Genomic DNA, 27,066 nt, shown 5'->3' on the forward strand with positions numbered 1-27,066 from the left:
ATGCAGTTTAACCTGCAGTATTGCTGAATATTTGATAGGAGCCTAACGAAAACAGAGATTATAGTATAATTGCATTTTACAGCATTAAACACTACTGTACACTTTTGTGAAGTTGACAATAAGTTTCAGAGAATGTTTTCAATTATGTTGCTGCTGAGCACTCCCTCTCACTACCCAGCAATAAGTTTCCCTAGTGTCAGTGGCTGTCCCCCAAGCTGATGACTTTGTCGCTGACCACTGCTTAGACTTTGGAAAACACTGCTGCACAATGTACTCTGTGAAAATAATGGGATGTGAATGGCTGTTAAACTCAAATCCATTACAGAAATCTGAACCACTGATTTCAAAAATTATCAAGGATTTTAAAAAAATATTGTAAACCTATATGTAAACCTATGAGCAAGAAAAAGATGTTTTTGTTTTAAAACTTAAACTAAGTGTGAAGAATTTAAAAATATTTGGCATTTAGTCTCAATTTTTAAAACAGAATCTCCCAGTGCTGAAAAAATGTTAACAAATTAGCAAAGAAGGTATGAACTATTTCATTCTGCTGAAGGATCCAGTCCTGAGAAGTGCTGAGCACATTCTGGAGAGTTCACAATGCCCTTAATTCCCACTGAAGTTTAGATGAGGCAGTTCAGCCCCTCACCGCACACACTCAACATCTTGCATGCGTAGGCCCCTTAAGCTCAATTCCACTGAAGTCAATGGGAAGCCTGCCATTGACCTTAAGGGGAGTTGGGATGGGCCTTACATTAGTAGGAATAATTATAAACTTTATATAGCGCAAAGAGATATTGATAATCTTGCCAAATCTACAAATGTTGCATTCCGATACAAATAAAAATGTGCTAAGGTATAATGGGCCAGTTCGTAACGTTTTCACAAAACAAAAGGTTGGGCCTGATTCTTCCCTGTGTTACGCTGGTTTTATGCAAGTGTAACTATGTTAAGATAAAGTTTCACTAGCATAAGATTAGTATAGCAAAGGGGAGAATCGGGCTGATTGGCTCAAGGCTTGTCTAGATTGAGAAAGTTGTGCCAGTTTAACTTTAATAGGTTTTTAATCAAACTGGTTCAAATAGCTGTATGGACATTCTTATTTCAGTTTAACCCAGGTTTATTTTGGTTAGCTAAATTGATAGAAATTGATATAAGCTTAACTGAAATAAGTCACTCAAACCAAAATAAGAATGTCCACACATCAGTTTAACCAAGTTGGCTTAAAAATCACATTAAGTTAAACCAGTGCAACTTTCTCACGTTACAGATTACTCAGATAAACTGTGTATGCAAATGCTATGGATTGTAAAGAGCAAAAGAAATTGATCTGAAAAGCTGGTGCATATTGACTTGGGAAAGCCTGGTAACATCAGCTAGTAATATTTGGACAAATATTTCTGAAATGCACTTCTGTCCAAGTACAAATAGATTGCAGAAATGAAGAAGGGAAATGGGAAGCTCACAGAACAAATTAAAGCCACAGACTCTTACTGCCACATCTATATTCAATGGATTATATTATCTAGCAGAGAATGCTGTCTGTACAGAAAAGTAAATAGACTAATGATATGTTATGAGTCCCCCAGAGTCCTGCTAGATTTCCCATGTCCTAATATTATGAGTTTGTTCCCTCTTTAATGAAACTGTTTGGTTCTTAGATTTTTTTTTTGCGCAGGGGGAGGTTTTGCCCTTGGACAGAAGAGTACCGTCATATATCTCTGGCCACATCATTAACATGATAATATCACAAGCTGTGTTAGACACACACAGAACCTCTTGGAAAGCAATATTAAGTGCAGAGAACAAAACTGAGCAAGCAAATAAATGTCAGTTAAGTAGTGCAGAACAACTAGGCTGGCATAATGGGGATATAATATTCAATCCTCATCTAGCTGCTGTGATGAGTGTAGGAGGATTTATATTTCCTAAGTTTTTAATTTATTATTTTCTTTAACAGTTTTTCTAAGGTGTTATTTTCAAAAGTGTATATCAAATGTCACGGACAAATGGGTATCAAATACTGATCACCATATTTTGAGAAATCTTACGTTATTTGAAATTTTAATCATGAATTCTCAGAATGGGATTTTCAATGGCTGACGTTTTAGGACTGTTTTCTTTGTTTTGGGAGCGAGGTTAGTTTCCCTGCTGCTTTAAGTTGCACACCCACAAGTTCTCATGAGTCAGCCATCACCCTTCCAGCTCAGAGACTGCGTGGGAGATCCTTTGAAACCTGACAAAAATATGCCTTAACTGGACATAGAAGTTACATGTTAGGTAGTCATACGGCTCTATTCCCTCTTTCACTTGATGTTGGCTGGGGAACAGCCCTTTATAAATGGTGACTTTGTTGTGATTGTCCATGCTTTCATGACTTCCAAGACTGGATTATTTTAACTCTCCATATTTAGGTATACAAAGACCTTGACAAACTTTTTGTTAACCCGGAATACAACAGCTCAGCCCCTCAGCAACACCAGCCACCAAGTGAGCATCAGCTTGATGCTGTGTGTTCTACACTGGCTCTCACAGCATATCAAGTCAGATTTAAAATCTCAGTTCCAGTCTTCAAACACATCTGTGGAACTGGTCCAAGGTATGTTAGAGAGAATCTCCCTCTCTCTTTTTCCGTGTTAATGATCTCCCCAGGTGGTTGTTTTTCTAAGGAACTAAGAATGAATCTATGTTCCCGTCAACCTAAAGGGTGAAGCTCATGAGAGTGGGAGACAGGGATTTCTCAGTGTAACAGTGTGGCTTGCCCCTTAAGGGCTAGAGGTCTGGGACCAACCAACCATAGTTACCAAGGGGGCACACCTGAGCAGGGATCTGCTGATTCCCTTATAAATGGGTAGCAAAAAGGGGCAGAGAAAGAGTTCTCAGGGAGAACAGAATGAAGTACAGAGGCTGCTGGAAGTGACTAGGCTCCAGTAGAGAAACCTGGAAGTTGGGGAGTGAGACTACCAGCAGGAAAGACCTGGAACGGACCCAATAAGGAGGTAAATGGATGGACTTGAGAATTTTGTTTTGAATGTTTGTTAATTTAATAAAGTAGAATTTGAGAAGGGCTGTGAATGGACAAAAGGGTTTGAGAGTTATTGAAGAAACACCTTGAAAGAGAAAACTGAGATGGGGGGACTGCTTGCAGGGCTGCCCTGAGGCCATGAGGGGGTACCCTTGAGATGACAGGCCTGTTGAAACTCAGCAATAAGGACAAGGTTTTAGAATTCATTCCTGGAGAATAGAATGATCACTAAATTCACTGTCCTCACAATGGTGTGTGAAACTTACTTGTTTGATTTTGCTTTCCCACAACTATAACTAAAACCAACTATGATGAAGAGCAAAGAAGGAAGAAGAGCAGAAATGTGAAGACAAAAAAGAAGAGGGAGGGGGGAAAGGAGACATGAGAAGAAGAAGAAAATAAAAACTCAAAGTGGCCTCTGCTATGCTGGGGGGTGGGGGAGGGGGAGAATTAACTCACTGTTCTGTGAGTTTGGTATTATCTAGCCTGTGTGAATGGCTAGATAATATTAAATGTTAGCTTTTGAAAGCTGCTCAGAGGTTTGGAATGTTCTATCAGTCCTAGCAGCACTGCTTTAACTGGGCAGAATTGAGGCGAGTAGGTTAATTTGGGTTCAAAAGCTTCAATTTAATCTAGGGATGTAGAGTTTATTCTATGTTAAATAAATAAAATATTTTTTCCATGGTTACATACACACACAAATGTAAATTCAAGCTGTGTTGCGGATGTTTGGAACACACTTATTTTAAGTGGATTTCACCCCACACATCCCACCTCATTTAGTCTGAATCCACCCCGTCACACATTAATACTGAGATAATAGATTTGGAGTCAATTTCACTAAAATGAAATGCATTTCAAAGAATCCAAACAGCTCAATGTCATTTTTCATGCTACCATAAACAAAACCTTAATAGATGATGGGTTTGATCCATGCCCATAAATGCCAGGATCTTCCCTCTGACCTCCTCATCCTCACACTTGTTCATAAGCATTGCAAAATTTGAAAATGGTAGTTTTTATATACAGAACCATATGCACTTACAACATGAGCTAAAGACAGACTAAGAAAGGGTAACTTTGAATTTTCTTCCTTTTCTGAGGTTAAGTCCATCTGTTAACATTATTCAACGTAAGCTTCGTATTCTATTTGAAGTATGTATATTAGAATTTATGACTTGCTTGGGTGATTCATAACCATCTAACATTTGGCATAGTACTTTCAAAATGCCACATTAATGCCTTCTGGACAGCAGCAAGTCTCCTGCTCACAGAATTCAAGCCAGCAAACTGCTCCCAGACTCCAGTTTGCTAATTCAAAAAGAACCTTTAAAAATTATACAAACCAGGATCCTCAAAAGTAGAGAGTCTTTTATTAGTGTGAGACACAAAAGTGTCACAAGCTTCAACAGACAAATACCACTTTGTCCCCAGAATTCATCAGAAAAATCTCAAAATGTACCTTAAAAGTTTTGGGGACTAACGTTTGAACCATACATCATTCCGTATAGTGAGGAGAAAGATGAAGGAAATATGCAATCAGAAGTTTTGTAACTATCATTTTCTGGCAATAGGAGTTTTATAACTTTCAAGATTCTCTGACCAAAGAAAGGAACAGTATAAAGATCTGAGTCTCTGACTTTATTTGCCATTAAGGGGCATCCAAGAGATTACATCACCAGAGACTGTTTGCTATTTCCACAGATACTTATTTAGCCAACCTACTAAGTAACAGCCGTCAACCAAAAGCTTGATCAAGCAAATTACCATGCACATTTAAAAGTTCTTACTTTTCAGTCTAGACTTGTTCTGTCTCAAAAACATATACATGCATCCACTACGATATATTTTATAAATAAAATATGCAGAGCTAGTCACAGTGCTTAAGATTGCCCTTCTCCCATAAGACAAGACCCTGTTTTCAGTTGCTTATAACTTTGCCAAACTCTAACCATTTGGGCTGAAATTTTCCCTGCCAGGTTTTGGGGACTGGCTGGGCAAGAAGACTGGGTCTGGGAGAGAAGGAAAGATTGGAACGGGGAGTCCGGAGGGGTGAGGGTGGGACTTGCTGGGAAAGGAGACTGGGACTAGAATGAGAAGCCTGAGGAGTAGAGGCTGGGACAAGGACTTATGGATGAGGAAGAGACAAGACAGATGTGGACAGGCTGGAGGGGATGCGGCAGAAGGGATCACATGCTTGGGGGGGGGGGAAGGGCCAAAAAAGAGTCTATACCCCACAAAGTACTTTCCTCCATAGCCTGGAATGGAAACCAAGATTCCTGTGTCTCACCATTCCTCTGCTGTCAGCAAATATCTGAAAATCTACTGGCAAAGTGTGTGCCTAATCCTCCTTTAGAGCTGGTCCACACAGAAGATAACCACCTATTGTTATCAGTTAATCTGTTAGTTCAAATGGCAGAAGTCTGTGTGATGGATCTAGAAGTTCCATCCCTGCTGATGACCATGTATGTCCATATGATGCCACATAATGGAGTTTGTTTCTTCAGTTTGCTTTTTATAAAAACTAGGAAATTATACACATAAATTGTGTAAAAAGAGCAGTAAAAGGTTTCAAAGCCTACCACTCAAAAGTTAGGAAATGCCAGAATTAAGGTGCCTATACCACCTTAATTTAGCCTTCTTGTGTGTCTGCATTATAGTACAGTCTTTAATTACTTGATGACACACGGGATGACCCCTGCATCATCCAGTGCATAGAATGGAGTTGCTCTGGGAATGAATCAGGATTGTATAGTAAAGGAAAATGATGTCTGTGGGGCCCCTGCTTGGTTTGTTGGAGAAACTAGAAGGTGTGTGAGTAAGGCAGTTGAATACTGCCCCGGAGAACTGGATTCTATTCTTTCCTCTAACACAGAGTTCCTGTGTGATGTTGAGGAATCACTTAAACCAGACTTATCACAGGTGGTCACTAATTGTGTGTTCCTCATTTTCTGGATGCCTAACTTGTAAAAGTGCTGAGCACTCACAGCAGCAGCTGAAGTCAATTGGAGCTGTGCTTTGAATACATAAAGTGCTATGTAATGCAAGTACTCTGAAAAATCAGGTCTTAGGGTCTCAAATTGGGCACCCAAATTTAATGGATACATTTGACCTTAATCTCTCGGTGCTTTAGTTTACCATCTATGAAATGGGGATAATAATATCCCCTCATCTCACAAGGGTGTTATGAAAATAGTCATTAAAGTTTGTGAAGCACTCAGATGCTATAGTGATGAGCACCATAGAAAATCCCATGAGGAAATTAATAATTCTGTCTTCATAGCAGGCTTTGAATAGTTTCCAGTAAGTGAGGCCTGGGGCCATCCACTGAACAAGAAAGAACAAAATATTGAATAGCTGCTCAGTAAATGAGCACCATCCATCGTGTGTCCTGAGTGAGGCAGGGGTCCTGTCAAAAGAAATAGTATGTGATTGTGTAATTAAGACTCTCATAATACATATGCATAAGGAGGCCAAATTAAGCTTGCAGAGGCAACCTTAATTCTGGCATTTTCTAACTTTTGAGTATTTGACTTTGCAACCTTATTAAAGTTCTTTTAATGTAGTTTTGTGTGTGTAATATATATTTATACACACATGTATACATATATGCCTTGTGAAGGCAATATAGATATTGTCTTCAATATGCTATTTGTCTAATCAAGAATTTGTAAAACTAAACTATATATGGCCATAGAGAGAACTGTAGAACAGTGGATTCATTATACAATTAAGGTATTCTGTTTGTCATTACTTATGCAGCAATGACAACTACTGCATCATTAAGCTTGCAACTTAGTTTCCACTATAAGCCCAATTTTGCCTTCCCAACAACAAAAAAGTCACATCAGCCTTAAAATGAGTAGGCTGAGTCTACGCTCAGGTAGGGTTTTTTCGCAATTTTAAGTAAATTGGATAAAGAGTTCCTAAATTAGGACACCCTCAAAGTAGTTATTCTCCACAGCTCAGAAAGTCGTGCGTGTGTGTGTGTGTGTGTGTGTAACACAGAGAAAACAGAGAGAAATAAACCTTAAGTTTACAGGACTAACATTGCTGAGACCTACGGCACAGTATAAAAATTTAGCTGTTTACAAGTCTAGTTTCGGAAGTCATTAACTTCTGAACATGTAATACTGCTCTACTGAGCTGAATACAGAACATCAAAGAACTGCTGAAGACCCAAGGTTTCGTTTAAAAAAAAAAAAAAAAGTAAGTCTCTAGTCCTTTCCCTTGCAGAGAGATGTGTCCCTATGTAAATCTAAACCCAAAACCTCTCCGGGCAGCGACTGAATGAGACTCCTAAGACATGCCAGGAGGCCAATGATCCTCCGCCTTCAATTGCACATTGGGTTTCTCCCACCCCCTGCAGGTTTCAAGAGGTCCAACAGAAGATAGGAATACTCCCTTGATCGCCTCTCAACCAGTCTGCTCCTGCCTACAGACATCCTGGAAATTATACACACAAACTGTATTTTGGTTATTTATTTGCTAATCAAGTTTTTACAAGGTTTTAAAATGCATTAATTACTAAAATTTCCAAACAATTTTTTTTAAAAAAATCAAACGAGTTTCTAAAGATTTTCCAGATAAATCATATATTAAAAGAAATCAAACTGGGAATATATATTTCTTCCATTGTCCTAGGAAAATTTTTATCAGAGCCATTTTCCCATCACACATTTGAAATATATCTCCTGGAATTTTTGCATTGTTTTCCATATTAATCTGAAATTGCATACAAGAATCTCATTACTATTTATTGTGACTTTGCAATTATAGCAGTCACCTAACAGAGCCTGCTACTCTGTAGTTAAGGTTGAGACTTTCAGTGTAAAAACCCCTTTTCACATGTTCATAAGATTTTATTTTATTTTTATTTTTTTAAATTCTTCTTTTGGGGTGTGCTTGGTCTCAGCCCAAGGAGAAATTTTTCCTAGAAAGTTTAAACAAAATAAATACCGTTAGCCATTGTTTAACTATAGGAAGGTGGAAAAAAAACCAAACCATTTTCCCGTTGTAGGAATGTTTTAAGATGCTGGTTAGTTTACGCATAACTCAGAAATGGCTGAGCTTCAAAATCTGTCCAGTGTATGTTTTTGTTGGGGTTTCACACATGCACAGTAGTAATTTTTAGCTCTCATTTGAAGCAATTGTACTAACAACAGCACTAAAGAATCAAATCTGCACTCTTTTAGTCACATAAGTAGTTGAAGTAATCCCATGCGAGTGGTTAATGGGACTGTTCGCAGAGGAAGGAACTACTCAGGTAAAGATTTACTGGACCAGACCCTTTGTTAGTATCAGAGCTAAAAACCTATGTAGAAAGTTTCACAATAGGCAGATTTCAATGCAGAAGATTCCTTTATGCTTTTGTAGAGCTTGTGATCTCTCCAGGAGGGAAGCCATTCTACTCTGGGTCTGATAACATGGATAGTGCATTGCAGTACTCAACTCTCAGGGGAGCAAAGACAGAAATGATTGTAGCAAGATCTGCATCTGAAAGACATGGGCATACCCCTAATCATCTAGTGCAGATTGAAAAAACTATGCTGGCTTCACCTGTCACAAGACCCTTGCACTGCAAACCTGCATAACAAATGGCAGCTTGCTCCCTCAATTAAGAGCATTAATATAACCCACACCAAATCTTACAGTTTCTTCCCCGTCATCTAATGTCACTTTAGTCTTGTCTGCTTGAAGCCACAGCCAGTTAGCTTTAATCCAGGCCCCAGTTACATACACATCATTCTATCATACTAGCCTGGTCAGATAAATGAAAGAAAGTTGGGTGTCATCAACATATTGAAGGAACTATAGCCCATGTCTCCTCACAGACACGTTTTACAGACTGGTATGTACCTTGAACAAGAGTAGTAGCAAAACACATCCTCTCAATACTCGGCACTTATGCCCTGAGGGGTCTCTTATGCAGTTACACAAAGCTACCCCACAGTATCACTCAAAGAAAGGAGCAGAGCCAATCACAGAAAGCAATGGAGCCAATCACGAGCAATTCTATCTGCTACTTGTCAGGAGAATGGACATATTAGCACACGGACAGATATACTGGTGCCAATCAGCAGGGTACTGTTCTCATCTATTGCATGGGGAGTGGTGTCCTAAACCTATATCACCACTGTGGTTTCTGTAAAGTTCCCAGACCTAAAATTAGATTGGCTGGAGTCAAGGAAATCTGAGGCCTCAAAATATCAGCAAAGTTAGCCCATGAAATCCTGCATTTGGGCACTCAAACTGATATTTAGTAGGTGCATACAGCAGATGTCTCTGTCTTTGTGCCTGTCTGGGATTGGAGCCCACATATGAAATTTGGCATAGTCACTGTGTGTGTGTGCCACACATACCGCCCTCCCCCACCCACCCACACACGTATTCAGGGCTACTATATTGAATTAAATTGACTGTTTGCTAAAAAGAATGGCAATACCATGTGGCAGACTTGTGAAGACAGGACCATCTTAGGGTTCAAACAGCAGCATCTCATCTTGTCAAATTTTCAAGTCTCTACCACAACCTCTTAAAGTTTTAAGGAGCTCTGTAAAAGTATTAATGTAGGTCAGGATCTATGACTGCCTGTCTCTGTCTCCTTCTGCATTATCATACTGTTCCTGAAGTTCAATTCCCTTCTACTACTGGTCACTTGTAGAAGCATCAGGCATTAACATTGTTTAAGTTTACTATCAAACTCTCAAAATCTAAAACAGAGTGTCATCCATCTTTTTCATACCGTAATCCAACATTCAGCCGCTCGCAACTGGTCCTCTTGAAGTGTGTCCCAAAATCCTTTGCACCATTTGCAATGACGTTCCAAGGGTATGTCTACACTACAGCTGGGAGATGTGATTCAGAGTTTGGGCAGACATATATATGCTAGCTCTTTTTGAGCTAGCTCTCTAAATATAGCAGGGCAGCCGTGGTGACATGGTCAGTAACTTGAGCTAGTCTCCTGAGTAGAATCCCACCTGAACCCCTGTGTACACACTCAGGTGGTATCCCGAGCTGTCACCAGGGCCACGTTGCTATTTAACATGCTAGCTTGAGCAGAGCTAGTGTGCATATGCCTCCCAGTGCTGGAAATCACACCTCCCTGCTGTTGTGTAGACAAACCCCAAGAGAGGAACCGTGATAACTGATGCAATGACTTCTAGGCTGATTTTGATTATCTAAGTCAAATTAATGTTGGGGGGGGGGGAAGAAATGTAGTAGAAGGAGCGTGATGACCTGCTTGAGAGTTGGTGTGGATGGTTCTGAGTAAAACTTTGTTAATTCACCTATTTTTGGTACAAACTCCAACCAGATTCCACAAAACCTTCACCAATGTCTGTGAACTTGGACTGATTTCTGGGTTCAGGTTGAAACTTGGTAGTTTTGACTAAGAAACTAAGACAAATTCAGCAATTTGAGAAGAAATTTTTGCTTTCGAGGTTTTGGGCTTGTTAAATCTTGAAAATGAGAATGGCAACTGCAAACCCCCTTCTAGCGGGGTAGTCACCCTGCTCCGGCCCTGAAGGGGTTAAAGCAGCCCGGGAGAGGGCTGTGGTTGGAAAAAGCAGCCACAGTTGGGGGCCATGCCCCAATCAGGCCATAGCTGGCCCTATAAAAGGGCTGTGGGCCAGAAGCTCAGAAGAGAATCTCTCTCTAGCTTCTGAGAGAGAAGGACCTAGCTGCCGGGGAGCTGAGAAGGGTACCTGAGGTGGAGCAGTGCTGGGGAAGGGAAGTGCAGAGGGAGCTCCAGCCTGGTAAAACCCCAGGCTGTAGGCCTTGCTAAAAAGGGCCTGTGAAAGGTACTGGGGCTACAAAAGTGTAATCTGGGAATAGGCGGAGGCAGCTGGTCCAACCCACCTTGCCAATGATGAGTGGTTTACAGACTGCTATCTGCCCCAGGGAGCGGGGGTTAGATGGAGACTGGCAGTAGGTGGGGATAGAGGGTGGGGGTTCCCCTGGGAGGGGAGACCCAGAATGTGGGGCACTGCCAGGGGACAGCACCCCAAGATAAAGGGGCACCGGGGTCTGGGAAGGACATGGGGGCCAGCGGCAGGTGAGACACCGGCCTGCAGACACCAGGCTGGAAGAGCTAATTCCCAGGATGACCAGCAGGAGGCACCGTGCTGGTGAGGCGTCGCCCCGCCATACCCCATGAAGCAAAACTAAAAGTATATGTACATGGAGCCCATGAGAATCAAATCCACCGAGTTGCACACAGCTATAGCTGTAACTCACAGACTAATATCCTCTGGAATAAAGTGAGCACCAGGATTACTCAGATGGCAAACTTCTTGGGGCAGGGATTATCTCTTCATTATCCGTATGTAACGTGCCTAACATAATGGGGCACTGATCCTTGATTGATGGCCTGGAGGCACAACCTCAATACAAACAAATAATAATGGTAGGATAAGCCTGCTAACAAGTGCCCTAAGATGCTGACCATCTGCTGCAAGCTGATTGCCCTCCACTCCATCATTGACTTCACTGGAAGCTGAAGACTCTCAGCACCTTGCAGTGTTGGGCCAAAGATGATTAACATTCCCTCTAGAAGGGAAGTGAATGAAAAATCTCCATCTACACCTTTGAAAAAAACAAACACCGAAGAAATGCTGGTTGTTACCTTGCAAGGCATAGGCTTTTTGAAGGTGATTTCAGCTTGAGTCCAGACTCCCTTTGGGGATTCCAAGACAGACCAGATTTTCTCTTGAACCACATGATTCTCCTCAAAGATATAAACAGCCAGGGTGTCGCTCATTTTGAAAAATCCATAAACGGCATAATAAAACCGCAGACAATACTGCAAGTTTCCTGGCAGCGAGGGGCCATACAGACGTCCAATGTACCCAGGCTGTGAGGTAAACTTTGTGTTCGCCAGCAAGTAATAACCTGTGAAACAGTGCAATTATTGAGTCTTTCTAATAAACAATTCACAAAGCCTATTCACAGGTAAAAGAAGCTTTAGTCATTTCAGCAGATTTTGGTGCTAATGAGAGTTTCCACTAGCAGGTTAATAAATTATATCTTTGTAGTTTGTAGTGCTCAAATCAAAATCCTAAATAAACTCCCTGCCGTTACAAATTTAAGACTGCACATGGCCAGATTCCAGTCTTCACTAGAGATCAACACTTTGTAGAATTACCTTAAAAAACCCCTCAATTTTATAGCATCCTGTTGGCTCCATTGGCAGCCTGACTCAATTTCAGGGATACCACTCCCTTATCGGAAGAGGTAATGCTAGGGCACTTGGCACTTTATTCACTGCCAGGTCCTCACTGGATAGTTCATACAGAAATTGCAAGCCTCTCTGGTAGCTATGATTGAATAGTGGTGAATGCTACACAAAAGGTTCTATATGAGCAGTGTCAGAAACCACAATGTAAAGGAGATTCCCAAAACAATCAGATATCCTGAGCCCCTGCCTTGGAGAGGCATGCAATTCTTGCTTTTTTAATCAGCAGGATGCTTGAATAGAGTTTATATTCATGTGTCTAACACCTCTCCTTATTAAAAAAGTTACGCAAAACTCCTGACTATTATAAATTCCTACAAGTAGTTCATTGCATGCTTTGAAAAACAATATGGGACAGATCCTTATTGGGCATAAATTGGTGTTGACCTATTGACTTGAATGTAGCTGCATTGATTTATATCATCTGAGGATCTGGCCCTATATTTCCATAGAGAAAGGGCAAGGTTTTTCCTGGCACTTGTGAGGGTATAGTGATGGGAGTGCACAAGGATCCTCCCCTCCTGAAGTGCAAAGGCCAGGCACAATCATAGTCCCTTTTAGGACCTTCACAAGGACGGTGCAGTTTGCATGCTCCTTCTATATGACTGGGAGATTGGGACGGTTCTCAGGGTGCCCACAACTGAGAGTCACCTTACAACCACCCTGCCTCCAGCAAGAGGGACACTTGTTTGTGCTTAACTAGGTGCCAACTCCCTGATACCTCAGTCTGTTAGCTATCTTCTAGGTTATGGCAACTCTTACTTTGCCTTGCAGGTTAACGATAGGTGTACCCCAGTCCCCAAGCCCCTTCAAAGTGTTCCCCTGTAGGGGTCACCACACTCCAAGAAACATCAGGTTTGCTCTCCCCAAGAGGACAGGGTACATACCAGCTTGTTTGAGTCAACTCAGGATCAGTTCTTGTATAATACCACAGCACTGAGATATATTTGTAGTGAAAACAATCATCAGTTTATTATCAACGATCAAGGTTTAAGAGACAGTGAGTGAGGATAATGGAAACAGAAGGGTTACATATAAAACAAATCATAACACGATCCCTATAGACTAAGCTTACTTTAAGAGATTACCTTCTGTCTAAATAAATTTATCTCACCCCAAATGTCCTTTGCATCATTTTCCACCAAGTCTGGTTGAGATCCCATTTTTATGAATGTAATCACACTGCCTGATTACTTCCTAGATGCAGGATAAATGGGTGTCTTCCTTGCCTCCTGCATATATCCACACCCCACGTCCATTTTCTTTGCACACAGCTAGGCTAACCCCCATAGCTTGTTTTTTTTCATTGTTGCTCCTTTTCTGTTGACTCTCTATGTAAATGGGGCTTCTATTGTCTTGGCTTACAATGCTTAATTTACATTTTGACAGATATGCATCTTACCTCCACTCTGGAAGAAAACCTGTTTTTCTCTTTGGTTGTGACAGATGTTAAAATATATTTTCAGTACATATACACAACTCTTTAACTATCATCTGTACAGACATCTTGCAACAATTCTGAGGATCAGTATGACATAACCATTTATTAAAGGATGCACATGACACTCTCTGGTGAAACAGAATGTACACGACAGACTCAGGAGACACCTGTACTCTCTATGCACCCCCTCTGTGCCCCTTTACCAGCTGGCACTAACAGGTTCTTGGGTTACAGAGTTCCCTCTGGGGCAGCATCTCTCTGCCCTACCCCCAATGCAGAGCAGTATGTCAATTGCATAGTCTGTTCTGGATTAAAGAGTAATTTAACCTTCACATCCAGTTGGACTTCTCCAGTTAAAAGAACTTTTGATTTACCTAATCCAGTAGTGTGATCACCTGTCCTATACGCATTAGGCTTTACTTTCACTCTGCTCCAGCCAGGGCCATCCTTGTGATCCTGATAAAAATTACACAGATCTTCCTCAAAATTGCAGCTTGCCTCAGCAGGATTGAAAGAAAATCCTGCAAAAAGATAAACATGCTCTGCTAGGAGGAGTACACGGTAATATGCATAAGTATTTGAAGAACAATAATGCCAAAATGTATTCTGTTTTATCTCTGTTTGTTCATGACTAGTAATTGAGTGCATTGCAGAAGACAAGCAGACACACACACACACACACACACACAGATATTTTATACATATGGCACATAGTCAGGCTGATAACAAACTATCATTTTTGTATGACAAATGGATGCTCTTTTCTTATATTTTGCCAAGGGGGAAAATATCTCTTTCACAGTCCCCATAAAAATAAATAGGCACCAGACGTCAAAGAAAATAAAATTTCTCCTTCAGGATGTAATGCATAAAGACATCCAGACATTTTTTTCTGTCCTGCTCCATTCAAAAGATATCCAGACAAAAAGTGTGTGTATAATAATATTTAGATTTCCAATGTGATAACCTTCTAAGACAAATAGGTAAGATTTATTTATTTATTCATTTTAACAAACCCTCCTTTCCTGAAAGGGGGTGGGTGTGGGGGTGTGTGTGTGTGTGTGTGTGTGTGTGGGTGTGGGTGTGTGTGTGTGTGTGTGTGTGTGTGTGTGTGTGGTATTTTTTATTTATGGCTACAGACCTCTGGAGCTTTGCTCAATTCACATCAGTATTGCATGTTTCAGTGCACAAAGGAAAACATCACTATAAATGGTGTAATTTATTAAAGAGTTGAGCTAATCTCTTCATCTATGCTGAAGGCTTTTTGGTTTTCCTGCTGTGTGAAATTCAAAGGCCAGAGAGTTTTAATCTAAAAATATCCCCACCGGCAGGCTGCTTCTAAGAAAAATGTTTCTCTCTCAAAGATATTCACAGATCATTTTTACAAGTTATTGGGAAAAATCAACATATGGCAATCAGGTGATGTTCCTATAGGTGGTAGGTCATGTCTATGTGAGCTCTGTGGTGGCCTGGCTCAGTCCTCCCTAGCATTACAGTACAGTAGCTAATACAGGGATTGAAAAGTCTGCTTGCTACTGCCAAGTAGGAGCTTTCCCATAGTAAGTGTGGGGATCCATGCTATCAATTTCTGCAGAATCTAAGCTTTAGTTTAGCGCGCACGCACACACACACACACACACACACACACACAAAAAGGTTCTAGCCCATGTAGTTGTAAAGATAACCTTCTGGATGTGAACCACATGTAAATCAATGCAGTGCTATCTTCCTGAGTCTTCAGGCATATAGCTTCCATGCTTCTACTACTGCTCATGGTTTTCCCAAGCCACAGAAGACTGAAAACAGACTAGCCCCATCAGCAACCAACCCTATTGCAGCAGCTAGGAGGGCAAGGGAGGGTTAATGTTTTGGAGATGCTACTCCTTACAACAGCTGGAAGACCCTGAGTAGAAAGGAAAAACAGAAAGTAAGTGCTCCTCCTCCTTTCCAGCAGACAAATAGGACTATGGTGGCTTTAAATTTAACAGACACCTATGAGCCAGCTGTGAAAGATGGAGGTGTCAAATAAGGAACAAGAACAGCACTTTGAAAGAAACTGCACCCTGACTCTGGGTGCTGATTGAACTCAGCTTTTCATTAGGGCATTGGCCTGAAAAGCAAGGCCCCATCTTTTGAATCAGCCAGTGGCTAGTAAGTTTAGTCCTCTGACTAGTGGGTGGCTGGTAGATTTTTGAAGACCTGAGCTAATATTTGTGCACTTTTGAATCAGGACTCCTAGAAAAAAAAATCATCAAACTTAATGTTATTATTGTACAACAAAAGATTTCAGATGGAGCCAACACATACAGTCTCCTGGACAGCTGGAGGCAAAGAACCACTAAAGCCAAGCAGAAAGAGAATGCAATTTCAGAAGTACTCAAAGCAACTAAAGATGGAAATATGGGAATTGCTGACAAGACTGAAGTGTTAAAACGTAACTGAACATATTTCAGCAAAACACCAAGGAAATTACTGGCATGAATTTCTCACACAGAAAAACTTAATAGGCCAAAATCAGACCTGGTGTAAGTGGATGTAGCACTACTGACAACCTAGAGTTCCACGCACTTACAGTAGATAAGAGTTTGCGTCAGGATATTTAGAATAAACTGTTGTGTTCTAAAGAGGTAACAGACTGTATTTAGCCCATCAAATAAACAACATCTGAAAGTTAAAATAGAAAAGGACAATACGTTACAGCATAAGTAATAAATGGATCAAAGTGCAACATTATTGCAAACATAATCAAGAAATCAAAATACATAAATCCCAAGCATAGACTGTTACAAAAATGAGTAAAACCAGAACAGGAGGAGAGAAAATAGTGATACAAAAACTACATTCAATAAACCAAGACTAGTAGATTAGCAACACATCTGGGATCTCAGTCTCATGCCCTCCACAGAATGCATCTTTAAGCTGTGCAGATAAAGTCTGCAGAGACCATGTACAGAGGTAAAAAAGGAAGAAACTGTTTTCCACTAGATCAGTACAAAATGTTTTTTTTTCTTCCCATTTCATAAGATTTCAAAATTGTGACCAAAGGTTTGATAGGAAATCATTAATCATTTTGTTAGAATGTTACTTAGCAATGAAAAGCAACATTCAAACTAAATAGTATTTGGCTAGTCCAGGGACAGACACTGTAACTGCCAAGGGCTGAATCCTGGCCCTAACTGCCCCGCAACAACAATCATGTGGCTCCAGCTTAGTTCTGTTGTTGTGGAAACCTAATAAAATCCTGACAGAACTCCCCTCTCAGAGGCAGCTAGTCACTCCATCAACTGAGGGAAGTGAGTAGGCCACATGACCCCAAAAGGTATCTTCTGATTTACAACTCTGAAATGGCATACCAGGCACGTGGAAGGATAGGACATGTCCCAGTGTTAATCACTGTGGGAAGGATACAGCTCTTGCCAGTCACCTGTGGCCTCCTCCCACCATGGCAACTTGTTTATTTAATTTTGGGCACTTGTCCCAATCCCACGCTCCCTCAGAGGCATGCTGTACCAGCTTCAACCTCTGTGGTAATTTGTTTAACCTGAGGGAGATAGAATTGCAGCATTTCAACTAGCATTCCTGTTGCAGCATGGAGCATGCAACTTGTTTGGAAGGAAGGGTAGACCATTCTATTTTGGATCAATTGCCCAAATGAATGACATTCTGTAAATATGTTGTAAAAATTTTCATAGATTCCAAGGCCAGAAGTCTGACCTTCTGTCTAACACAGGCCATAGAAATTCCTCTAAATAATTCCTGTCTGAACTAGATCATATTTTTTAGAAAAACATCCAATCTTGATTTTAAAATAGTCAGTGATGGAGAATCCACCACAACCCTTAGTAAATGCTCCCAATGGTTAATTACCCTAACTAATAAAAAATTATTTCTGGTCTGAATTTGTCTAGCTTCAACTTTCAGTCATTATCTTGTTATATTTTTGTCTGCTAGATAGAAGAGCCCATTATCAAATATTTGCTCCCCTTGAAGGCACTTACAGACTGTGGTCAAGTTACCTGTTAACCTCTTTTTTAAGCTAAATAGACTCAACAAATTCAGTCTATCACTAGAAGCATGTTTTCCAATCCTTTAATCATTCTTGTGGCTCTTCCCTGAATCCTCTCCAGATTTATCAACATCAGGTAAAATAATCTTCTTTATTCCTACTCAAAATTTAAAATGTTGTGCTTTAGTTTTGAAGCTCTGGTGATCTACAGATTCACAGATTTTAAAGTCAGAAGGGACTATTATGATAATCTAGTCTGACTTCCTGCATACCTCAGGTCATAAAACCCAACCTAGTAATTTCTTCATCAAGCCCATCACTTCTGTTTGCGTTATAACACACCTTTTAGAACAATATCCAGTCCTGAATTCAAGACTTCATATGATGGACAATCCACCATATCCCTAAGTACGATGTTTCAATGGCTAATAATAATAATAATAATATAATACCTAGTTCATATATAGTGCTTTTCATCATCTGATCTCAAAGCACTCTACAAAGGGTAAATTACCTTCACTTTTGATCTGCATGTATCATTTATTCTACAATCCCATTTTATTTCTTAAAAGGAGGAACCCAGTGGCATTGCTAAATTGAATAGGCTAGTATTTGAATGTCACTATAATATATTCCAAGCACTGAAATCTACAGACTGATAAAAGGAGTCAGAGGAAGGGAGAAAAACTATGGAAAGTAAATACCCAAAAGAATTCATACCTGTCTGATTGCTGCAATAATCTGGAGAGAAAGAAATGTCATCAAGAGCAATGTAGCCTCCCTTGGCACTATTGAAAGCAACTTCAAAAATAACCTGAAAAAATAAATGGCAATTTATTACTTATCTATTGTGTATGTCATTACAATGTGTTAACACAGCTTCACCGTCTGGAATTCTGATCAGATTACCTAGAAAAACTACAAAACTCTTTGAGAGGATAGTGCAGGTATTGGGATTAACGCAGTTATATCACCGAACACTGCAAGTCAAATCCTGGTCCATGCACATGAACATTCCAAGGCCGGGGGTGGGGAGTCAGGAATGGAATCTTCTTCCCATTCAGTGAAGCATCAAGAGTCAGTAAAGAATAAACAACACCTTCTACTTGATATTTCTTTTGGATATCCTGGAGATTTATAATAATAATATAGAGCTCAATTTTAGCTTTGAGAGACAGAGTTCGGTTAAGGGGGGTTGTGGAGGAGTAAGATCTAAGCTGTGGATGCTGGAGGCATCTCATCTGAACAGGGGAAAGGAATAATACAGCCCAGAGAGTACCCTCGGGTGCATTAGCTACCACAACTTTTAAAAGTGCATTTATTTTCAAATGAAATTGCAATGGGGTAGGCCACGATAGAGGGCAACAGTGCCTATTGGTCAGCCCTACCACTTATCTTGGCCCTTTAAATGTTCAGAAGAGTTCAAAAGATACATGTAGAGACCTAAGAGTCCTTGGAATAAATGGTGCTTAGGGAAGGAATCAGAAGACTGTACCTTTAAAGGCCCAAATCCTGCAGAGAGGGCAGGGCAAGGAAGGGGTTAGGAGAAGGGGGGCAATATAAAGGCTTCCTCCTCCAGCAGAGCAGGGAGATACTGACAGCAGAAGTCTAGCCTGACGAACCCTCCAGACTGGAAGGCTTACTAGGAAAGGTGTTCAGTGTTCAGCTGAGAGGAGCTGGCACAAGGCCTTGTATTTACTAATCTATGGCAAGAGGCGTGAGGAACGCCAGCTCCAGGAGAGGGCTGAGGGGAACTCCTGTTCATAGGAGAGAGCTACTGACTGCCTTGAAGAAAGGGGCAAAGAATTGCTAGCAATACAGTTCGTCTGCTGCAGAGAGGAACTGAGACTGGCTTGTAGAAGATGCCTCCCAAGCTAGTCCCAGAAGAAGCTGTCCTGAGGAATCACAGAGTCAATGCAGGTACAACAGAGCCTGCTGATCTTATGAGGACGCTGATGTGTGAAGTAAAGGGGAAATGGTGTGGGATTGAAGGAACAGTCCTTAACTGCCTAAATAAGGTCCCCAGGCTGGAATCCAGAGGAGAGGGCAGACAGGGTTCTCCTATCTCTTCCCTAGACCAAGAGGGGAAACTCAGGCAACAAAGATAAAAGAAGCCAAGAATATCAAGCACCAGATAGAGGCCAGGAGATGGACTTTGAGTTTCCTATTTTGGGGACTGTTCTATTAACCCCAGAAGGGGAATGAACTGAACAGAGACCTGGTAGGAGGACTAGGCCATACATAACAAACCAACAAAAGGGGGTGCTAGACTGAGACAATCCCTGCAATGCCACACCTGAACACTAGGAGGCTCTCTGGAGGTAAGAGACATGATGACAGGGATACACATGTTCTATATCAGTGGCTCTCAAACTTTTTTACTAGTGACCCCTTTCATAAAGCAAGCCTCTGAGGAAGATATAGCTATACTGCACAGGCATTTGATTGTCTTACCTCCATTGGGTATGGTGCATCAAAATCAACCTCTGCTAAACTCCAGTCTGTATTCATTGTACTGTCTATTTTCCAGATCTCTTCATAAAAGCCATTTATATCTCTCATATAGAGAGTAAAAACAATGCCGCTCTCCTGCCGAAGTTGGTAATAAAAGGATAAGCAGCCAGACATGGGGGTTGTTGTCTTAGGTGAGACCAGCTGGGCCACTTCTTGGAAATGCTTGACATAAATAGAGTCCACATACATGTAGTGACCTAAAATATATATATAAAAAACCCTTGAATATATATAATGATGCAAATGACAATTAAATAGATGTATCAATAGATGTGCAGAAATTTGATATGCTGCTCATCTACATCATACACATTGGATAACTACTGTGAGGGCCCCCTTAGAAATGCTAATAGTAGTAATACTCTCTTCACTTGACAAATTACAAATGTTGCCTCCCTTTCTCTTCTCCCCTCTTTTTCTTCTGCACAGTCCTATGAATAGCATATTGGTGGGTTGTGATTTTGTGAGACTGGGATTCCAGAGGTAAATAAGCCAATTGCAACCTTTACTTGTTGCCGTCTCGAGTCATTTAAATCTTCAATTTTACCTTAGATTGAAAAAATCTGCTCTCCAAACCCACAAATGAAAAGATTCATAGGACAGATACTTACCATCTTCCAGTCAGATTAGAATTGAATAAGTAGGTTACTTCCTGCACACACATGATGAGATAGCTACATTGACTTCAGTGGATTTATGCTGATTTACACCAGCTGAGACTTTGACCCTTTATATGTATTTCTGTTTATCTGAACTGCGTGTGCGTATGCCTACGTGTATATTTACATTCTCTCTTTCTCTGATGTACACCCAGAGCTGGCACAGTTATAGGACATCAAATAATATATACTGATTAGAGATGAGGTTTATAATGGAAACATTTTGCTCAGCAGGTTGAAGGGGGCTATTTCAGAGTTAAAATTTTAAGCTTTGTGTGTTGGTTTGTATAAACTTGTTGCTGGGGAGGTTCCTCATCTCTGTAGCCTAAATAATTAGCTGATATTTTATGAACTTGGAAGCTTTAGCTGTTGACCGCTTCATCTTGGACTACGAAAAGGGCTAACTTGGCCGTCACTGCCTCTTTTACTAGTCTGGCAAGTTCCTGCCTCACCACCACCCTCCCAACCTAGGTTTCATTTCAACTGCAGTTGGCTGAGGGCATTTTTGGTGCTTCATTGTTTCCAGGCAGTGTTACCAGTTGTCAAGCTTAATTTTCACTGTGGCAAGCTCATTCACAAATGGTGAAAGATTCTCAACAATGAGACACCAAGTGTAGGCTAGTGAAAAGTGTAACATATTAAACTCAAGTTAAATTAGTTACCAATTGTTTAGCTGTCTGGGGGCCAAGCAGTGTTAGTCTGATACTCTGTACTCAACTCATACAATTGTGGGAGTGGGGGTGAAAGACACAGCGGCATGAGTTAAGGAGGTGTCATCCATCACTTTTAATTTCCTGGTTTCTTGTTTTGTCATTCACTTCACATTGTTTAAGATCTGAATTATAAGTCTTGCCTATTGCTTCCCTTAGAATGCCCTCAACTTCTTTCCTGTAATATCAACAAGGAACTAAAAAGTCTGCCCTGTCTTTGCTATTATAGTGTAAAAGAGACACTTCGAGCAAAGTGGTAAAGAAAAGGCATCTACTGCATAAGTTTTATGTACGGGGAGAGATCTGAAGGATCCTCTAAGCCTTTAAAGTGCTTTGTGTTCTATGACCTACAAGAACAGATCCCTAGTTAAGTTAAAGAAATAAAAGCCTTCTAACCCCATCTAAGTCAATGTCATATAAATGAGTTGTGTTTCATTCCCTATGCTTTCTGCTCACTGAATTCTTCCATTCAGTATCAATGGTAAGCAAATGCTTGGAATATATATAGGTCAGCATTACAAGGATGAAAAGGTTTCTATAATTGGCAGCATGTTGTCATGTACCGTAATTTTAAAATCCGGACAATGAGTTCTTTTAGTATTTGTAAATGTATAACAGCTTTGTCCTAGATATAATTGTGGGTGCTTTCTTTTTTCTTAAACTGACTACAGAGCACAACAATCATGTTATAAAGAGTTCAGAAAATTTTTGTTAACTTTTCCAAGTTAACTGTATCACTGATGAGTTTTAATCTCTTCTTTCATGTCTTTTTTCCCTACAAATGACGACAGTCAGAACAGGGTCCCAATATAAGATTTTTAATGTGTGAGTTTTACATAGATTGTATACCTGAATCATAGACACTGCTCTAAATATAACAGCATTACTTTCTTTTGTTGTACTATCAAAATCAGTAGATCACATGAAAATCAATAAAGTCTGTTAAAAGGGCAAAAGTAACAGACTACACTATGATTTGAATATGACACCTGCTCTATTTTTAGAGCACAAGTTAGGGTTTAACTAGCTTTTGCATTCATGTTTCTTCATTCAAGTTACACAGGTACTTTTTAATTTTCAGAATCTACAGCCAAAATTTGCAGAAGAGTTTGCTAATTTTGTGTGCCTCAGTTTTTCAATGCTCAACTCAAGATACCTTGTGCCTGATTTTCAGAAGTGCTGAAGACCTGCAAATCTCATTGGGGTTACATCTTAAATTCATCCAGAGACTAAAGCTGTTGCAAAATGCAGCAGTCTCCTCTAGTCTAATGTTACAACCAATAAAAGTGGTGACAACAGATAGCTTGGTCTTGTTCCCCTTGTAAGGGGCATTTATTTAGAGCAGGAACCATTTACCAGGCTACTAGTTCTTGGAGCTATGTATAAGACATTCACTTGCTTTCTGAATTTTGGGCCAAATCCATATGGAAAATACATATTCATATGTTCAGCACAGCCCACTTAGAAATGGCCACTCAGCCTGGTATAATTCCTAATACTTGCTGAACAGAACTTTTGGTAATACATACAGTTTTAAGGAGAATTAGATCTTAGGAGTCTTTCTTACCATTGAGAGAGGAAAGTGAACTTTTTTCCCCAATGCCAAGTTCCTTGTATGTTTAAAAAGGAAAACACATCTTTTATATGTCTGAGGCAACTGCTTCACAAACTATATGTCTAATATTTACAAAGCAGTGTCCAAGTAGAAGTTTTTTTCATATCAAAAGCAATTCAGACTTCTAACTTTTCATTAAAAAAAAGTTTGTAGCAATTTGCTGTTCTTTCAGTAAGCTATAAGGCCCTTACATCTGCTCAAGTCTGGACTGGGTGAAGAGTGGAATGTAAAATATGAACAGAACATGAGACTAGAGTAAAGGAGCACAATACAAAATGAGGAAAAGTTGACATGAGAGTGATACTTAAGGCCTGATATTTCAAAGACTTATACACATGCTTAGTTCCACACACTGTGAGCAGACTGCTCTTAAACAGTGGTGGATTTAGAGTTAGTGGGGCCCTGTGTGCAGCTTCATTTTTGGGGTTCCCCCCTCAGGACCCAGCCATGAAAAAGAACATTCTCTCTTATCCCCCCCATTTTTCTTCATCCTCCTCCTATATTATAAGTAATGGGAAGTAAATGAAAATAAAGGTGAGGTACCTTGATTGGGGCAGGGGGTTGCAGTTCAGGGGGGGTGCTGTAGGTGAGTTCTTGGGGGAAGTTTGGGAGCGGGGTGCAGGCTCTGGGCTGAGGCAGGGGGTTGGGGTGTGGGAGGTGGTGAGGGGTGCGGGCTCTGGGAGGAAGTTTGAGTGAGGGGTACAGGCTCTGGGCTAGGTCAGGGGGTTGGGGTACGGGAGTGGGGCAGGGGGGCAGTGCTTACCTCGGGCAGCACAGCTCTCAAAGCGACCGGGACACACACCCCTCTAGCAGTGGCTCCTAGGTGGGGGGGTAAGGGGGTCTCCACGCACCACTGCCCGCAGGCACTGCCCCTGCAGCTCCCATTGGCCACAGTTCCCGGCCAATGGGAGCTGTGGAGTAGGTGCTCAGGGCGGGGGAAGCACGATGAGACACACACACACCACGGGGGGGCTGCAGGGACATGCCGGCCACTTCCGGGAGCAAAGCGGCGTGGAGGAAGGGAGGCAGAGTGGGCAGGGAGCCACCTTAGCCCTGCTCCACTGCTGTGGAGCTGCCTCCCCCGCCCCAGCCAGGGGCACGCAGAGATGTGCCAACAGTCCTCCACTTCCGGGAGCGGCGTGGGGCCGTCGGCCACGGCATGCAGGCAGCCAGGACTCGGGGGCAGGTTGTCAGATATTTGTCCTGCATTTTGGGGGGCCCTGTCTTTGGGGGCCCCGTGCCACCGCACGGTTTGTTTCATGGTAAATCCGCTGCTGCTCTTAAAGCAGACTGCTCACAGTGCATAAAGTTAAGTATGTGCATAAAATCTTTGTAGGATCAGGGCCTAAATCATTGAACAAACAAAAGGGTTTTAGTCTCCTATTAATGCTGCAGATACAATTGATTACAGTAACACATCAGTGATAATAGGACTTACATATGAAAGTTACCTGACCACTGAAAGTAAAACAGACCCAAAAGAATGATGGGAATGAGAGAAAATGATGAAGAAGACAAGAACTTAATGAGAAAGAAGAAACAGGATTAAAGCTTTTAGAATCATAGATGTTAGTGATGGGAAATACCTATTAAGTCATCTAGCCCATTCTCCATCTGCCAATGCAGGATTTCTCCAATACTTTGTCCATTCTTGTTTTAACTATCTCAAGCCATGTGACTCCCACATTCCAATGTGAGAAACTTAGAACAGGAAAGTGTTGGAATGAAAAACAAATGGACTTTTTTTCCAGTCACATACAATATTAAGAAGTAGATGAGGGGAAATATAAAGAGAGCAAGTTTGAGAAAGAGAGAAAGTTTGAGAAAGAAAGTGTAAATACCTCAGAGAGTAGGTGAAACACAATCTAGGAAAGAAATGGAGAATAGCTGGCCTTTACACCGCCTTTCTGTCCCCCTCAGCCTAGATCTGAAGGAAGTAGCCTCAGGAGGAGTGGCAAAAAGGGGAATTATGAGTAGCAAGGACTTGGCCTCCTAATTTTCTCTTAAAGCACAGCCCTTCCTTTGCAGCATATTATTTACCACAATATTATTTGCCAACCATTTATTTTATTTTTCATTGACCACAGGGTAAGCAAAAGTAAAGAAGACTTAGTTTATCTTTCGATCACGTAACCTGGTTGGGTCCTTTAGTTGCTACCGCAATATAAAAGTTAAAAGTTAGATGCTTTTGTGGGCACAGATTATTATTAGTTTAGATAATCTACTTGTTGCTTACCCAATTCGCTGCTAAGTGTATGGTCTCTGGGAAAGATGGATTGCGAATTTCGAATATTGCCTCCCCCAACAAACCAGTTTACATTGGGGTTCCATCGGTTCATGAAGCCACAAAGATGATTTTCTTCAAAGTCACATTCTGCAATTGCAGATAACATCATGAAGATCACATATGTTCATTACAGAAGCAGCAAGAAAGGCTATTGCTAAGCATCCACTTTATTGTCTTAGTAGAGACCACATATTAGCCTTCTGCAATCTAAGAAAAAACAGCTACAGGGTTTACTAGCTAGCCATCAAAGGAAGCAATGTAAACTGCCACACTACCATAGCCACTGACCCTTGATGTGTGCTATGAACTATTGTGTCACATCCTGTTCAATCCCGCTTGTTCTTTTGACATTTGCTAAGGTATCTCACTAATTGCTGGAACTTAGCACCAATTAAAATATTGCAAATACCAAAACAGGGACTCAGTGTACTACTTTCTGACCCTTATCAGATCTGTCAGACCAGAGCTCCCACTGGTGAACCACAAGGGGTCCAAGATAGACTGGAATGGGGCTTAATGAAATGGGGTGTATGTGCAGGGAGCTACTGGGGCCTGTAGTCACATAGCCAGGTAGACAGGCTAGGGAGGGCAGCTGGATAGCTGAGATTTATGACAGTGACTGTTATAACTGGAGCAGGGCTGACACTGTAAAACGGAAAGGCCCCCTGTCTATTGAATGTTCACTGCAGAGCCAAACAGATGTAATGATTATTTTTAAACTTCATGTTTAAAAAGTAGCCTGCCCAAAGAAGAGTAAAGTATGTGTGAATTATCAAGCATGTGAGGCTTGTGATAAGTAAGTTATTAGGAGCACAATAAAATGTTACACTAAAAGATAACATTTCAAAGTAAGCGCTATTTATACACACACAAATGGAAAATGCTGATTCATCCACCACTACATTTACCTAAACATTTAAATGTTTCCTGCTCATTGCAATTTTATTACTTTGGTAGGGATCTCTGGGAAATATCATGGGGAATTAAGGGATTTAAATTCCTACTGTAAGTACAATAATCAACACAACTGTAACTATGGAACTGCTCGGACATCTCCATAACGAAGCATGAATGGACAGTTAGTCATGGGATTGCAGCTGTTATGTCCAATGCTTGCAGCATTCTAGCTTTGTGTGTCCTACAGTAGATCTTGAATGTGCAATAAATAGCTCAGAAATATATAAATTTAAGTGAAGCTCTCTCTCTGTCATACAGACCTATGGATGTACACACACACACACACACACACACACACACACACACACACACACAGAGTTTAAATATAGTGAACATTTTACATGGACTATGATAGATTATTCTCTAATAAAAATATTTTTGTTTTCATCTATACACATGGGGGGAGGGATGGTACTTACCAATACAATATCCAGTAGTTATTTTAATTTCAAAAACTGCTATACTGGCAGAATTATCTTGTCCCAGTACACCTTCCAGTACAATCTGGAAAATATAAATACAATAGTATAATTGGGTGCTAATATTTCTGTTACTATATCAGATATCTAAACTTTAAAATTCAGATATTAGAGTAGCTAAATAAATGTAGTGGTCTC

General features: G+C 40.8%; 1 protein-coding gene across 3 annotated transcripts in view; it reads right to left on the bottom strand.

The window, feature by feature from the left end:
- The window catches only part of MAMDC2 (MAM domain containing 2), a 94,968-nt gene that overhangs the window by 22,799 nt on the left and 45,103 nt on the right, over positions 1–27,066 (bottom strand). For all 3 annotated transcript variants that reach the window (XM_054032940.1, XM_054032942.1, XM_054032941.1), the window contains exons 4-9: positions 26,869–26,953; positions 25,442–25,579; positions 20,162–20,418; positions 18,428–18,521; positions 14,076–14,222; positions 11,652–11,917 (exon numbers count right to left, since the gene is read on the bottom strand). In XM_054032940.1, the coding sequence (XP_053888915.1) occupies positions 11,652–11,917; positions 14,076–14,222; positions 18,428–18,521; positions 20,162–20,418; positions 25,442–25,579; positions 26,869–26,953 (987 nt within the window). The remainder of the gene's footprint in view (positions 1–11,651; positions 11,918–14,075; positions 14,223–18,427; positions 18,522–20,161; positions 20,419–25,441; positions 25,580–26,868; positions 26,954–27,066) is intronic.

The sequence above is a fragment of the Malaclemys terrapin genome, chromosome 6 (genome assembly GCF_027887155.1).
Source record: "Malaclemys terrapin pileata isolate rMalTer1 chromosome 6, rMalTer1.hap1, whole genome shotgun sequence".
NCBI classification, from domain to species: Eukaryota; Metazoa; Chordata; order Testudines; family Emydidae; genus Malaclemys; species Malaclemys terrapin.